Source organism: Salmo trutta, chromosome 2, assembly GCF_901001165.1.
Source record: "Salmo trutta chromosome 2, fSalTru1.1, whole genome shotgun sequence".
NCBI lineage: Eukaryota > Metazoa > Chordata > Actinopteri > Salmoniformes > Salmonidae > Salmo > Salmo trutta.
The window spans coordinates 27,850,837-27,867,907 of NC_042958.1; the positions used below are offsets into that span (position 1 = coordinate 27,850,837).

At 44.3% G+C, this 17,071-nt stretch overlaps 1 protein-coding gene across 1 annotated transcript in view; it reads right to left on the reverse strand.

The window, feature by feature from the left end:
• Positions 1-17,071, reverse strand: part of LOC115154008 (cadherin-18-like) — a 242,751-nt gene that overhangs the window by 24,254 nt on the left and 201,426 nt on the right. Inside the window, exon 9 of the mRNA XM_029699766.1 lies at positions 880-1,001. Within this exon, the coding sequence (XP_029555626.1) occupies positions 880-1,001 (122 nt within the window). The remainder of the gene's footprint in view (positions 1-879; positions 1,002-17,071) is intronic.

Here is a 17,071-nt window from a genome sequence, read left to right on the forward strand (position 1 = left end):
ATTTTCAAAATCTAAATAAACGTTCTACCACATCTACCATGTTATTTTTGGGAAGTATATTTGATTCTGAGTTCTGACCTATAAAGTTTGCATGTGAAACCTATTCCTAAGACGCATACATTCAATTGTTCTGAACTCACTTCACTTGCGTTAACGAGGGAGGCTTGCGCTACTGGCGTTGGCACATACGCAGATCAAATACACAGCTGGAATGCCGATTAAGGTGTTTACATGTCCTAATAATTTGAAAGATTTCTCAAAAAAACAGATGTTTTAATCAGCGTATGCTTACCCCAATTTTGACCTTATGCCAATTAAGATAAACAGAGTACTGTAAGGTGTTTACATGACTCTTGCATAATCTGCCTACTGCCATAATCGGTTTAATATTGAGGTTTTACTGTGCATGTACAGTAAACATACTCATTGTTTCTACTGCTGATTGCCGCTTTAAGTGTATTTTTTTAATCCGCTGCTACTTAAATATGGACCACTTAAACTGTGTGAACCACACCTATCCACCTTGACAAGGTTTTGCCAATTTGGCAGTTAATTTTCCGTTAAATCTCTTTTTTTAGATAATAATCTGTGATTTACATAAATTTACAAAAAAATGCACCAACACAGTTATATTAACAATATTCCACTTATAAACAGCCATGTTTTATATTTTGTTATTCACTGTTCCTTTATTGAGTAGCACTTTCATTCAAACTCAAACTTTCTGAACCCCCCACAATTTTTTAAAATAAAAGATACTTATTTTCTTTTACTCAAGTTTTTGTTGCCATGGTGACACGATTAAACTCACTCTTAAAAATGTATTAGCTACACCTTATCACCGCCCCCTCCACTCATGTGTATGTGCATGATGCTCACCTGTCCTGGCCTTGAGCTCTCACAAACAACGACCTCCTCGTCTGTTTTAATTTCAGGAGGGTTGTCGTTCACATCCAACACCTGCAACGTGACTCGGACGTGGCTGAGGAGGCTGGGGTTGTCTGGATAAAACATCAACAAACACTCATGAAGAATATTAAAACACAAGTGAGAATAGGTAGAGAAGTTAGGCAGGTCTGAACATTTTTCCTGCACCACAGTAATGAAAATGAGCTTTGTGATTTACATAAATTCACAAAAAAAATGCACCAACACAGTTATATTAACAATATTCCACTTTTCATGTAGCCTAAATTTGACCAGCTAATAGCCTAACTACGATCAAGCAACATTATGAAAAAACTTTCAAGCCCTGTTGCTGCAGGATTATTTTGCTGCGACAATACAGGGCAAATTAAGATCCTACATCTATATGGCAGAGGTGGGCAAACTTTTTGGCTCAAGGGTCACCTCAGGATTTCGAAATTCAAGCAAGGGCCGTACAGATATATTTTTTTAACGATTTGTTTGTTGAAATCAATATGTGGGCCAGAAAAAGGGTAATTATTTGAAAATATATAGGTCTGTTACAATTTATAAATTCTTTCTATCTAGTTTTAGAAGTTCAAGAGTGGGTTCAAGTTTTTATCAAAACATTAAATAAACTCCCCTCAAAAAATATAGAACTTTCCGTCCGAGGCGGTACTTACTTAAATAAGGTAAGACAATAACGTTACCACTGGTGTATTCAAATTAGAGCTGAGGTGATGTCACCTTGTCCCCTTAATAATGAATCCAAGTGTTTGACATGGGGTAGGGGACCAGTAACTTGATGATCAAACTTTATCAATGTAGAAGCAACAGTAATTATTTATACTTTGGTCTTGATAGTTTGATATTGTTTCATCCAGTTACCATCCAAAAACATATTTAACACAATACAATACATATTTCACAAGGCCTTATTTTGCGGGCCTAGTTTTAACCTAAAACATGGGCCTGAAACTCTAACATTGTTTTGAAAAAAAACATCATTATCATATTTATCCACCATGCTCTATTGCAGGTAGATTTTATTTACATTTACGTCATTTAGCAGATGCTCTTATCCAGAGCAACTTACAGCAGTGAATGCATACATTTCACTTCATGCATTTTTTTTGTTGTACTGGCCCCCCGTGGGAATCAAACCCACAACCCTGGCGTTGCAAACACCATGCTCTACCAACTGAGCCACGTATATTTGCGCAATTGACTGATTCATTAATTGAGCTTATGCAACTCAAATATAAATTACAAACATTTTCTAAACTAATCCAATATCTTACATGGATTTGTTGCACCCATTACTTAAACAGTTGTTCCAGTTCAGATGCTTTAGGTAATATAATAACTTAGTATTACCAACCCTGGCTGTCGTATTGAATACAGGTTGCGGGTGATTAAAATTGTCAAAAGTTGGACATCCCCCACTGGATGAATTCCAATAGGAATCACCTTACTAGCCAGAGTAATGTGATTTGTAGGCCTCATGTGGTGTAAACGATGAGTTTCAGGTCATTGTATTACACTCTTAGAAAAAAAAGATGAAAAGAAATTTCCGGACTATTAAAAAAACCTCTTGAGGATATCCTACCATAGGGGGCGACACAGCGCATTTTGGAAAAAATTCGTTCCCATTTTCAACGGCCTACTAATCAAACTCAGAAGCTAGGACATGCATATACTTATTTTATATGGATAGAAAACACCCTAAAGTTTCTAAAACTGTTTGAATGGTGTCTGTGAGTATAACAGAACTCAAATGGCAGTCAAAACCCCGAGACCGATTGAAACAGGAAGTGGGATTCTGAATTGTGGACCCGACTTCACACCCTTGCCTGTAATTCACAACGTGAAAAAGCGTTCATTGAGCACTTTCTATTGCTTCCACTAGATGTCCCCAGTCTTTACAAAGTGTTTTGAGCCTTCTACTGTCGAAACTCAGTGAAGGAGACGCTGTGGCAATTGGTCACAGTAGGAGGGCCATCAGCATTGTGACGTCGGCGGCCGTGTCTACCCCCACCTTTGGAAACGTTTTGAAACACATTGCAATCGTCCCACTTTAATCTTATTGGCTCTCTTGTTGAAACAGGCCCTGAAGATTAATGTTATACAACGTTTGACATGTTTGAACGAACCTAAAAGAGGGAAAAAAGTTATTTTTCGTAACCTAAGTCCCGCGCCCGGATCAACATTTGGGTACAGCCTTCAGACGCGCTAACAACAGCAAGCCAATGGAACATAAAGGATGGACTTTTTCGACCGAAAATACATTTGTCGTGGACCTGGGAAATCCTGGAAGTGCTTTCTGATGAAGACAACTAAAGGTAAGGGATTATTGACAATATTATACAAGATCAGATGTGATTTGCGATTGTTCCAAGATGGCGCCGAGCTAGGTTTTCTAGCTCATTTTCTGAGTATCGCATCCCTTTTATCTCAAAGTGTGATTACCCTGTAAAGTTAATTTAAAATCTGTTATGACGGGTGTTTTCAAGAGATATTCATCTATAAATCTTAGATTGACAATATAAAATAAAAAAAACGTTTTCAAATAGTAATTTATGAAATTGTAGCACTGTTTCCCGGGACGCATTTTATGGGAAAATAGTTAGCCAACGTCAGATGCCGATGTAAAATGCTGTTTTTATATAGAAATATGACCTTTATTGAACAAAAGAATGCATGCTGTGTGTAACATGATGTCCTAGGTGTGTCATCTGATGAAGTTTGTAAAAGGTTAGTGCTGCATTTAGCTGTTTTTTGGTTATTTGTGATGCATGTGGTTGGTCGGAAAATTCAAATGATGCTACTTTTACCATGTACTCCTCTAACATAATCTAATGTTGTGCTTTTCCTGTAAAACCTTTTTGAAATCGGACGACGAGGGTCGATTCAAGAGAGGTGTATCTATAAAACGATATGAGACAGTCCTATATTTGAAAAAATATATATATTGAATTTCGTTATGCTAATGTCGCTAGAAGTTTTCGCTGGAAAATGATCCCGCTAACGGGATGAGAGGCTCAAGAGGTTATTAATTAAGCGCATCTGAATATAAGCCGCACCCACTGAATTTAAATGTTTTATTTCTTTTGAACATAAATAAGCCGCACATGTCTATAAGCCGCAGGTGCCTACCGGTAGATTGAAACAAATTAACTTTACACAGGCTTTAACGAAACACGGCTTGTAAAAAAAATAAATAGGCTTTAACGAAACACGGCTTGTAACAAAAATAAATAGGCTTTAACGAAACACGGCTTGTAACAAAAAAAAAAATTTTTGCAGTAAGCTTTAGTTGTCTTTTTGCACTGAGTCAATTCCTCACGCTGCTGTTTCCAACGTCTTATCGTCGACTCATTAAGACCAAGCTCCCGTGCAGCAGCTCTATTTCCTTTTCCAACAGCCAGATCAATCGCCTTCAACTTGAAAGCTGCATCATATGCATTTCTCTGTGTCTTTGCCATGATGAGGGTGACAAAATGACTACCGCAATCGGAATGATGGGAAGTTTGAGAGCGCTCAATTTAATCTAAACAGTAAACAAAAAAGTTGTTTGACCTTAACCTGTTCGGCAATTTCATTGGTCTAATGAAAGCTTCATGCCGCCAAAAAACTGAGCACGTCACAGAATGTGTTTTTTTGAGAAAAAAAAATTTGAAAGTGGGATAAATCCGTATATTAGCCACATCATTGTTTAAGCCGCGAGGTTCAAAGCGCGGGAAAAAAGTTGCGGCTCATAGTCCGGAATTTACGGTAGATTTTTTCCAAAAGGGATACAAACACTTATCACTGTAGTGGTACCCTGTAAGATCATCGTTTGTGCATTTAGTTATAAGTAATGATGGGGAAATGAAGGTTTCCAGCCAATTGTATCGAAAATAGGTGCATTACTCAAGGCTTTGATCAACACAGTATACGCTACTGGCCCCTGCTGGTCAAAATAATTTAAAGCAGTCAAATTATTATAGATGACATCTCACACCCCATAGCGTGTCCTTTTTGTTTTCTACCAAACCAATCAGGTGGTTGTGCGACGAAACGAAGCTTCAGACGCCATTGATAAAGTACTTCTGATAAAGTGATGAAGGCATCGGCACACTGCTTTGAGATACACTGCTTGGCGATTAGCTGGCATCAAACGTAACATCACTAATTAAAGTGCATAATTGTACCCCATTTCATAACACAGCCGACATCAGGGCTACATGTCTTGTTGCATAATTCCAGAGACTTGGTTGAAGTCCTGGTTGAAGGTTCTGATTTCCTGCTTCTGTTTCCAAGAAACTTCCAAACAGGGTTTCTGGAAAACCTGGGAATTTAGAAAAGTTGCCTGAATTTTGCAACCCTACCTTTAAGTCACTTTATAATGGCTTGCAAAGTGATGTGTTATTTTTAATGGAGTCCATCAGAAGCAAAGCTATTCAACAGTTGGATATTGTATTCACCTGCATCCTGCATTCAGAATGCATGCCATCGTTAGAATCCTGTATTTAAACTGGAACAAACATTTAAATAACGGGTGCATAAATTAATGTTATTTATCTTTGTGAAGGTTTTGGGGAGTTTCTCCAATTCTTCTCTGCAGATCCTCTAAAGCTCTGTCAGGTTGGATGGGGATTGTCTCTGCACAGCTATTTTTAGGTCTCTCCAGAGATGTTCGATCAGGTTCAAGTCCGGGCTCTGGCTGGGCCACTCAAGGACATTCAGAGATTTCTCCCGAAGCCACTCCTGCATTGTCTTGGCTGTGTGCTCAGGGTCATTGTCCTGTTGGAAGGTGAACCGTCACCCTAGTCTGAAGTATTGAGTGCTCTGGAGGAGTTTTCATCAAGGATCTCTCTGTATTTTGCTCTGTTCATCCTTCCCTCGATTTTAACTAGTTTCACAGTCCCTGCCGCTGAAAAACAGTTCAACATAGAGATGGTGCTTGGTTTCCTCCAGACGTGACGCTTGGCATTCAGGCCAAATAGTTCAATCTTGGTTTCATCAGACCAGAGAATCTTGTTTCTCATGGTCCGAGAGTCCGTTAGGTGCCTTTTGGCAAACTTCAAGCGGGCTGTCATGTTCCTTTTACTGAGGAGTGACTTCCGTCTAGCCACTCTACCATAAAGTCGTGATTGGTGGAGTAATGCAGAGATGGTTCAACTTCTAGAAGTTTCTCCCATCTCACAGAAGATCTCTGGAGCTCTGTCAGAGAGACAATCGGTTTTTGGTTATCTCCCTGACCAAGGCCCTTCTTCTACTGCTTAGTTTGGTCAAGCCGACCAACTCTAGGAAGAGTCTTGGTGGTTCCAAACTTCATCCATTTAAGAAGGATGGAGGCCACTGTGTTCTTGGGGACCATCAATGCTGCAGAAATGTTTTGGTACCCTTCCCCAGATCTGTGCCTCGACATAATGCTGTATCAGAGCTCTATAGACAACTCCTTCGACCTCTTGGCTTGGTTTTTGCTCTGACATGCCCTGTCAACTGTGGGACCTTATATAGATAGGTGTGCCTTTCCAAATCATGTCCAATCAATTGAATTTACCACAGGTGGACTCCAATCAAGTTGCAGAAATGCTCAAGGAAGATGGAAACATGATGCACCTGAGCTCAATTTCGAGTCTCCTAGCAAAGGGTCTGAATACTTCTGTATAATATAATGTATTTCAAAAACATTTTTTTCTAAATTTGCAAAAACCTGTTTTCGCTTTGAAATTAAGGGATATTGTGTGTAGATTGATGAGGGAAATACTTTTTTAATACATTTTAGATTTAGGCTGTAACTTAACAAAATATGGAAAAAGTCAAGGGATCCGAATAATTCCTAAATGCACTGTAGATATCTAAACAAACAAGTCTAAACCTGCAATGGAGCATGTTGGGGAATACGATAGTGATGGGCGTGGTTTTGGTTCAAAGTGATGTGTATGAGTTGCAGGCCACTGTATTAGGGTAAAACTAGGCCCTCTGTGACGTTCGTCGTTAGGAGTAGACCAAGGCGCAGCGTGAGTTGGGTTCATCATATTTATTGATAAATGAGAACCAGCAAAAACAATAAACAATACAACGAATGAAAAGCTAGGCAACACAAAGACAAGATCCCACAACTGGCTGTGGGAAAAAGGGCTGCCTAAGTATGATTCCCAATCAGAGACAACGAATGACAGCTGCCTCTGTTTGGAAACCATACTCAGCCAATCAAAGAAAAAAACAACATAGACATACAACACATAGAATGCCCACCCCATATCACACCCTGACCTAACCAAACAGAGAAAAATGGCTCTCTCAGGTCAGGGCGTGACAGTACCCCCCCCCAAAAGGTGCGGACTCCCGGCCGCAAACCTGACCCTATAGGGGAGGGTCCGGGTGGGCATCTACTCATGGTGGCGGCTCCGGTTCGGCGGCGTAGCCTCCACTCCGCCCGCTAATTCCTCCGCTTTTGTGTCGCCGGAGGTACCAGACCGTGGATCATCGCCAGAAGCTCTGAACTGTGGATCGTTGCTGGATGAACCGGACCGTAGATCATGGCCGGAGGTTCTGGACTGCAGACCGCCGCTGGAGACTCCGGACTGCAGACCGCCGCTGGAGACTCCGGACTGCAGACCGCCGCTGGAGACTCCGGACTGCAGACCGCCGCTGGAGACTCCGGACTGCAGACCGCCGCTGGAGACTCCGGACTGCAGACCGCCGCTGGAGACTCCGGACTGCAGACCGCCGCTGGAGACTCCGGACTGCAGACCGCCGCTGGAGACTCCGGACTGCAGACCGCCGCTGGAGACTCCGGACAGCAGACCGCCGCTGGAGACTCCGGACAGCAGACCGCCGCTGGAGACTCCGGACTGCAGACCGCCGCTGGAGACTCCGGACTGCAGACCGCCGCTGGAGACTCCGGACTGCAGACCCTCGCTGGAGGCTCCGGACTGCAGACCCTCGCTGGAGGCTCCGGACTGCAGACCCTCGCTGGAGGCTCCGGACTGCAGACCCTCGCTGGAGGCTCCGGACTGCAGACCCTCGCTGGAGGCTCCGGACTGCAGACCCTCGCTGGGGGCTCCGGACTGCGGGACCGTCGCTGGGGGCTCCGGACGGGGGGACGTCGCTGGGGGCACCGGACGGGGGGATGTCGCTGGAGCCTCCGGACCGGGGGACGTCGCTGCAGGCTCCGTGCCATGGCTCCGGGCCATGGATCATCACTGGAGGCTCCGTGCCATGGATTATCACTGGAGGCTCCGTGCCATGGATTATCACTGGAGGCTTCGTGCCATGGATTATCACTGGAGGCTTCGTGCCATGGATTATCACTGGAGGCTTTGTGCCATGGATTATCACTGGAGGCTTCTTACGTGGAGCTGGAACAGGTCTCACCGGACTGGGGAGACGCACAGGAGACTGGGTGCGCAGAGCAGGCACATGGTATACTGGGCCGTGGAGGCACACTGGAGGTCTGGAGCTTAGGGCTGGCACAACCTGTCCTGGCTGTTTGTTTACTTTAGCCCGGCAAGTGCGGGGCGCAGGAACAGGACGAACTGGACTGTGCAGGGGCACTGGCAACACAGTGTGTAGAACTGGCGCAAGATATCCTGGACCGAAGAGACGCACCGGAGACCAGGAATCCTGAGCCGGCACAATCCTTCCTGGCTGGATTACATTTACATTTAAGTCATTTAGCAGACGCTCTTATCCAGAGTCACTTACAAATTGGTGCATTCACCTTATGATATCCAGTGGAACAACCACTTTACAATAGTGCATCTAAATCTTTTAAGGGGGGGAGGGTTATAAGGATTATTTTATCCTATCCCAGGTATTCCTTAAAGAGGTGGGGTTTCAGGTGTCTCCGGAAGGTGGTGATTGACTCCGCTGTCCTGGCGTCATGAGGGAGCTTGTTCCACCATTGGGGTGCCAGAGCAGCGAACAGTTTTGACTGGGCTGAGCGGGAACTGTGCTTCCTCAGAGGTAGGGAGGCGAGCAGGCCAGAGGTGGATGAACGCAGTGCCCTTGTTTGGGTGTAGGGCCTGATCAGAGCCTGAAGGTATGGAGGTGCCGTTCCCCTCACAGCTCCGTAGGCAAGCACCATGGTCTTGTAGCGGATGCGAGCTTCAACTGGAAGCCAGTGGAGAGAGCGGAGGAGCGGGGTGATGTGAGAGAACTTGGGAAGGTTGAACACCAGACGGGCTGCGGCGTTCTGGATGAGTTGTAGGGGTTTAATGGCACAGGCAGGGAGCCCAGCCAACAGCGAGTTGCAGTAATCCAGACGGAAGATGACAAGTGCCTGGATTAGGACCTGCGCCGCTTCCTGTGTGAGGCAGGGTCGTACTTTGCGAATGTTGTAGAGCATGAACCTACAGGATCGGGTCACCGCCTTGATGTTAGTGGAGAATGACAGGGTGTTGTCCAGGGTCACGCCAAGGTTCTTAGCACTCTGGGAGGAGAACACAATGGAGTTGTCAACCGTGATGGCGAGATCATGGAACGGGCAGTCCTTCCCCGGGAGGAAGATCAGCTCCGTCTTGCCGAGGTTCAGCTTGAGGTGGTAATCCGTCATCCACACTGATATGTCTGCCAGACATGCAGAGATGCGATTCGCCACCTGGTTATCAGAAGTGTGTCGTCTGCATAGCAATGATAGGAGAGACCATGTGAGGATATGACAGAGCCAAGTGACTTGGTGTATAGCGAGAATAGGAGAGGGCCTAGAACAGAGCCCTGGGGGACACCAGTGGTGAGAGCACGTGGTGCGGAGACAGATTCTCGCCACGCCACCTGGTAGGAGCGACCTGTCAGGTAGGACGCAATCCAAGCGTTGGCCGCGCCGGAGATGCCCAACTCGGAGATGCCAACTCTAGCACGGCAACTGCGGGGCGCAGGCACAGAGCGCACCAGGCTGTGAATGCGCACTAGCGACACCATGCGAATCACCGCATAACACGGTCCCTGACCCGTCCTACTCTCCCCACGGTAAGCACGGGGAGTTGGCTCAGGTCTCCACCCTGACTCTGCCAGTCTCCCCAATCTTTTTGGGGGGTGCCTCTCATGCTTCCGTTGTTGCCGTGCTAGTTCCTCGTAACGTTGCCGTTCCTCCCTCGCTGTCTCCACCTGCTTCCATGGCAATGATCTCAAGGCAGCTGGGACCATAGTTACCAAGAAAACAATTGGTAACACACTACGCCGTGAAGGACTGAAATCCCGCAGCGCCCGCAAGGTCCCCCTGCTCAAGAAAGCATATATACATGCCCGTCTGAAGTTTGCCAATGAACATCTGAATGATTCAGAGGACAACTGGGTGAAAGTGTTGTGGTCAGATGAGACCAAAATGGAGCTCTTTGGCATCAACTCAACTCGCCGTGTTTGGAGGAGGAGGAATGCTGCCTATGACCCCAAGAACACCATCCCCACCGTCAAACATGGAGGTAGAAACATTATGCTTTGGGGGTGTTTTTCTGCTAAGGGGACAGGACAACTTCGCCGCATCAAAGGGACGATGGACGGGGCCATGTACCATCAAATCTTGGGTGAGAACCTCCTTACCTCAGCCAGGGCATTGAAAATGGGTCGTGGATGGGTATTCCAGCATGACAATGACCCAAAACACACGGCCAAGGCAACAAAGGAGCGGCTCAAGAAGAAGCACATTAAGGTCCTGGAGTGGCCTAGACAGTCTCCAGACCTTAATCCCATAGAAAATCTGTGGAGGGAGCTGAAGGTTTGAGTTGCCAAACGTCAGCCTCGAAACCTTAATGACTTGGAGAAGATCTGCAAAGAGAAGTGGGACAAAATTCCTCCTGAGGTGTGTGCAAACCTGGTGGCCAACTACAAGAAACGTCTGACCTCTGTGATTGCCAACAAGAGTTTTGCCACCCATGCAACACAAAGACAAGATCCCACAACTGACTGTGGGAAAAAGGGCTGCCTAAGTATGATTCCCAATCAGATACAACGAATGACAGCTGCCTCTGATTGGAAACCATACTCGGCCAATCAAAGAAAAAACAACATAGACATACAACACATAGAATGCCCACCCCATGTCACACCCTGACCTAACCAAACAGAGAAAAACTTCTCTCTCAGGTCAGGGCGTGACAGCCTCAAAATAATGCCTTATGAAATACATATGGTATTGTGTTATACAGTGCCTTCAAAAGTATTCAGACCCCTTGACTTATTCCACTTTGTTGTGTTTGCATGCCTAGCTTTTCGTTCGTTGTATTGTTTATTGTTTTTGCTGGTTCTCATTTATCAATAAATATGATGAACCCAACTCACGCTGCGCCTTGGTCTACTCCTAACGACGAACGTCACAGAAGATCCCACCACAATAGGACCAAGCAGCGTGCCCAGGAGGAGCAGGGATCCTGGGCCTGGGAAAGGAAAGAGTGGAGGACGTCCTGGACCTGGGAGGAGGTAATGGCAGGGGACAAGACCCTGTGACATGATCCTCCCGTGTAGTTCTGGGCTGATTCCCCACCGTTCTCATGATCATTGCAACTCCACGAGGTGAGATCTTGCATGGAGCCCCAGGCCGAGGGAGATTGACAGTTCTTTTGTGTTTCTTCCATTTGCGAATAATCGCACCAACTGTTGTCACCTTCTCACCAAGCTGCTTCGGCGATGGTCTTGTAGCCTATTCCAGCCTTGTGTAGGTCTACAATCTTGTCCCTGACATCCTTGGAGAGCTCTTTGGTCTTGGCCATGGTGGAGAGTTTGGAATCTGATTGATTGATTGCTTCTGTGGACAGGTGTCTTTTATACAGGTAACAAGCTGAGATTAGGAGCACTCCCTTTAAGAGTGTGCTCCTAATCTCAGCTCGTTACCTGTATAAAAGACACCTGGGAGCCAGAAATCTTTCTGATTGAGAGGGGGTCAAATACTTATTTCCCTCCATTAAAATGCAAATCAATTTATAACATTTTTGACATGGATTTTTGTGTTGTTATTCTGTCTCTCACTGTTCAAATAAACCTACCATTAAAATTATAGACTGATCATTCCTTTGTCAGTAGGCAAACGTACAAAATCAGCAGGGGATCAAATACTTTTTTCCCTCACTGTAAGTATTCACACCCCTTTGCTATGTCACTCGAAACAGAGCTCAGGTGCATACAATTTATTTTGAGCATCCTCGATCTGTAAATACAACTTGATTGAAATCCACCTGTGGCCAAATAAATAGTTTGGATATGATTTAGAAAAAATCCCACCTTTCTATATAATATTCAACAGTTGACAGTGCATGTCCGAGCAGAAACTATACCATGAAGTCAAGGATATGGCTGTAGCTCTCCTTGGTATAATTGTGATGAGGCAAATATCTTGGGAAGGGTATAAAACAATTTCTAGTGTTAAAAGTTTCCAAGAGCACAGTGGTCTCCATCATTGGGAAATGGAAAAAGTATGGAACTACCTCAACTCTGCCTAGAGCTTGCCCTCCGACCAAAATGAGCAAACGGGAAAGAAAGGTGTTGGTCAGGGAGGTGACCAAGAAGCCAATGACCACTCTGACAGAACTACAGTGTTCTTTGGCTGAGATGGGAGAACCTTCCAGAAGGACAACAGTCTCTACACCAATTTGGGTTTTATGGGAGAGTGGCCAGATGGAAGCCACACCTGATAAAAAGGCACTAGACCACACACCTGGAGTTTACAAAAAGTAATGTGAAAGACTTTGAGAGGCAAAATTATTTGCGGTCTGATGAGACAAAAATGTAACTACATTACAATACAATAGAAAAAGTCTTATTGTGGGATGCTTGTGGAAGGCTACCTGAAATGTTTGACCCAAGTTAAACAATTTAAAGGCAATGCTACCAAATACTAATTGAGTGTATGTAAACTTCTGACCCACTGGGAATGTGATGAAAAAAATAAAAGCTGAAATAAATCATTCTCTCTACTATTATTCTGACATTTCACATTCTTAAAATAAAGTGTTGATCCTAACTGACCTAAGACAGGGCATTTTTACTAGGATTAAATGTCAGGAGTTGTGAAAAACTGAGTTTAAATATCTTTGGCTAAGGTGTATGCAAACTTCCGACTTCAACTTTACACATATTTAGCAGGTGTTATTGTGGGTGTAGTGAAATGCTTGTGTTCCTAGCTCCAACAGTGCAGTAATATCTAACAATTCACAACAATACACACAAATCTAAAAGTAAAATAATGAATAAAAGTCAAATGAAGAAAAATATAAATATTAAATATTAGTACGAGTAATGTCGGAGTGGCATTGACTAAAATACAGTAGAATAGAATATATAATATGCAAATAAAATGAGTAAAGCAGTATGTTAACAGCAGTATGTAAAGTGATTAGTGTTCCATTATTAAAGTGACCAGTGATTCCATGACGACGTATATAGGGCAGCAGCCTCTAAGGTGAAGGGTTGAGTAACCGGGTGGTAGCAGGCTAGTGATGGCTATTTAACAATCTGATGGCCTTGAGATAGAAGCTGTTTTTCAGTCCCAGCTTTGATGCACCTGTGCTGACCTCATCTTCTGGATGATAGCAGGGTGAACAGGCTGTGGCTCGGGTGGTAGATGTCCTTGATTATCTTTTTAGCCTTCCTGTGACATCGGGTGCTATAGGTGTCCTGGAAGGTAGGCAGTGTGCCCCCGGTGATGCATTGGTCAGACCTCACCACCATCTGAAGAGCCCTGCGGTTGCAGGCAGTGCAGTTGCCATACCAGGCGGTGATGCAGCCCGACAAGATGCTCTCAATTGTGCACCTGTAAAAGTTTGTGAGGGTTTAGGGTCCAAGCCAAATGTCTTCAGCCTCCTGAGGTTGCTGTTGCACCTTCTTCACCACACTACAAGGTGAGGGTCGAACATTTCAGATCGTCAGTGATGTGTACGCCGAGGAACTTGAAGCTTTCCACCTTCTCCACTGCGGTCCCGTCATTGTGGATAGGGGCGGCATCCATCTGCCTTTTCCACAATCAGCTCCTTTGTTTTGTTGATGTTGAGGGAGAGGTTATTATCATAGTGCCTCTCCGCCAGGGCCCTCACCTTCTCCCTGTAGGCTGTCTTGTCATTGTTGGTAATCAAGCCTACTACTGTTGTGTCATCTGCAAACTTGATGATTGAGTTGGAGGCGTGTGTGACCACACAGTCATGGGTGAACAGGGAGTACAGGAGGGAGCTGAGTACGCACCCTTGTGGAGCCCCTGTGTTGAGGATCTGTGAAGTGGAGGTGTTGTTTCCTACCTTCACCACCTGTTGTTGGCCCGCCAGGACCCAGTGGTGCAGGGTGAGGTTCAGACCCAGGGCCCCGAGCTTGATGATGAGCTTGGAGGGTAATAGGGTGTTGAAGGCTGAGCCATAGTCAATGAACAGCATTCTTACATATGTATTCCTCTTGTCTAGGTGGGATAGGGCAGTGTTCAGTGCAATTGCATTGTCTGTGAATCTATTTATCTATTGTAAGGTGGAGGTGATACGACCCCTAACTAGCCTCTCAAAGCACTTCATGATGACAGAAGTGAGTGCTGCGGGGCGAAAGTCCTTTAGTTCAGTTACCTTTGCTTTCCTGGGTACAGGAACAATGGTGGACATCTTGAAGCAGACTGGGATAGGGAGAGATTGAATATGTCCTTAAAAACTCCAGCCAGCTGGTCTGCGCATGCTCTGAGGATACGGCTAGGGATACCGTCTGGGCTGCCAGCCTTGCGAGAGTTAACCCCCTCGAACGTCTTACTCACATCGGCCATTTAGAAGGAGAGCCTACTACAGTCCTTGGGAGCGGGCCACATTAATGGCACTGTGTTATCCTTAAAGCAGGCAAAGAAGGTGTTTAGCTTGTCTGGGAGTAAGACGTCGGTGTCCACGACGTGACTGGTTTTCCCTCTGTTATCCGTGATTGTCTGTAGACCCTGCCACATATGTCTCGATTCTGAGCCGTTGAATTGCGTCTCTCTGTACTGAGGTTTTGCCTGTTTGATTGCCTTAAAACATTCCATGTTGCTTTCATATTTTTGGTCAGTGTACATGTAATGTATATTAGGTGCTCAATTTACTGAAACAGCATATTGAAATCATTCGAGGTGACACAAGGGACACTTGTGTGTATTTTGTTATTGCTCTGCATCATGTTGAGATTTTCATGCCGAGATGATAATTTTCCATCTGCAATTGTGACACATTATCTCTTTTTCAATGTTATGATACTACAGTATATTGTATGACAATACTCATACTATGAGTTTACAATCTGTAGAAAAAAGCTGTAAAGCATGGTATATTCTCCACTTTATACCAGTTTCCCAGACAGAGATTAGGCCTAGCCCGAGACTAAAAAGCACTTTCAATGCATGGAAATAAACGATTGAGAGTACATGCAATAAACAGACCAATGGAACGCAGACGTGGGGTATAGAACGAGGACACCATCATTGACACCCATTCAAAAAAATCTGATCTAACAAAGTGGATATTTGTCAAATCCATCATGATTTACAATATGTGTTCTAACAGGCCCACAATGTGGATACAAAAATCTGATTTGGATATATTTGGCTATTTTCGCTGCAGAATGTAGAAGTTGTCATTTTTGGCTTTAGAAAAAATATCTGGTGAATGCTAACTCCCGTTTGAATAAACTGGTAGCATAACGCTAACAAATGGCTGTAAATTTACTGTAAAACTTTTACAGTTAGCTGCTGTAATCTATATTACAGTACAGTCCTGTAAAGAGCAATGCATTATGGGGCCTCAATGGCATTCCGCTACACTGCTGCAAAATTACAGCAAATACAGTAAAGTACAATGTTGTGGGAAGCAAAATAATCTCTGGCTCATTAACATATTTTGAGCACCCATTAGTGAGAATGATGTACCCCACAGACTATATTTACTGGATTTCAGTACCATCCTACTTAATACAGTACCATAGTGTATTTTTGGACTCTAGAAATCTTTTCTTGTAAATCTACAGCAATTTACTGATTCAGTACCACTCAACAGCCTTTTGTGGATGCATGGTATTGTTGTTAAAGATCTCTAAATAACACATTTTGGAGGTGTGCCTTATAAGACGCAATACTTGTTGCACCTGTTAGACTACTGTACCAATATAAGTGATCTGTGGTAGTAGTTCCCTAGAAATTAAATGTGTATAGGGATCAGATCAGAGTGCCAGCATGTCACAACCTTAATTGGGGAGTTTTTAGCCTTGTCCTTTTGATCTGTTTTGCCCTGTAGTCACTGCCAGTTTGTAAGCCTTTGTTTAGGCCTAGGGGAGTGCAAGTGATATAAAAACACAAAATATTTTGGAGTACGCTGTAATATAATTCCATATTCACTTTTAGCAATTGCTGTAGATTTATTAAAATGTAATTTAACAATAAAGTACTGTTATGCTATATATTTACTGCAGCACCCGTGAGTAAGTCTAAGTAACATAATAAAAAAATCCCCATCAAAATCCGTCAGTTTAAGCTAGAGATATTTTTTGCATGTGCTGCGTCTCAATCCACTGCATCTGCCTATGTTGGCCTTCCATATCTGTGGTAGTTGGCCAAGCTACAGCAGTGTTTGTCAGACCATGAGACATCCCGAAAATCAGTCTTCTCACGACGTCTGTAGTGTCCGAATGGTTTGGCATGCAAACTATTATGATTGACATTTTTCTCTACGACCCCCACAAGGATCACGGGACTCGTCTGAAATCAGTAATGCTGATGTGCAAACTTCTGTCTGTAGCGTCCGAACTGTTTGAGCTACAAACTAACATATATTACGTGTCACAATGTCGACTAAAGGTGGCGCCTCTCCTCGTTCGGGCGGCGCTCGGTGGTCGTCGTCGCCGGCCTACTAGCTGCCACTGATCCTCTCTTCATTCTTCTTTTGGTGAGGTCTGGTTTATGTGTGCACCTGTATTGTGTTAGATCGTTAGTGGGGGGTTATTTAGTCTCTGTTTAGGTTTGGGGATTGTGCGGGATTGTATTGTCTGGTTTGGTTAGGTTGGGGTTTTAGGCATTTGGGGTTTCTGCATTTTTGTGTAGTAAGGCTACGAGTTTTTGGGCTGCGCCCCTACTCTGCTTTTCGGGCTCTTATTGTGTTGTATTTTTGCCCTGCCTTACATTTTGTTGGCAGTTTGGACTATTGCCTATTAAAACGTGTGTTCACGGATCTTGGTCCCCTGCGCCTGACTTCACCCCTCC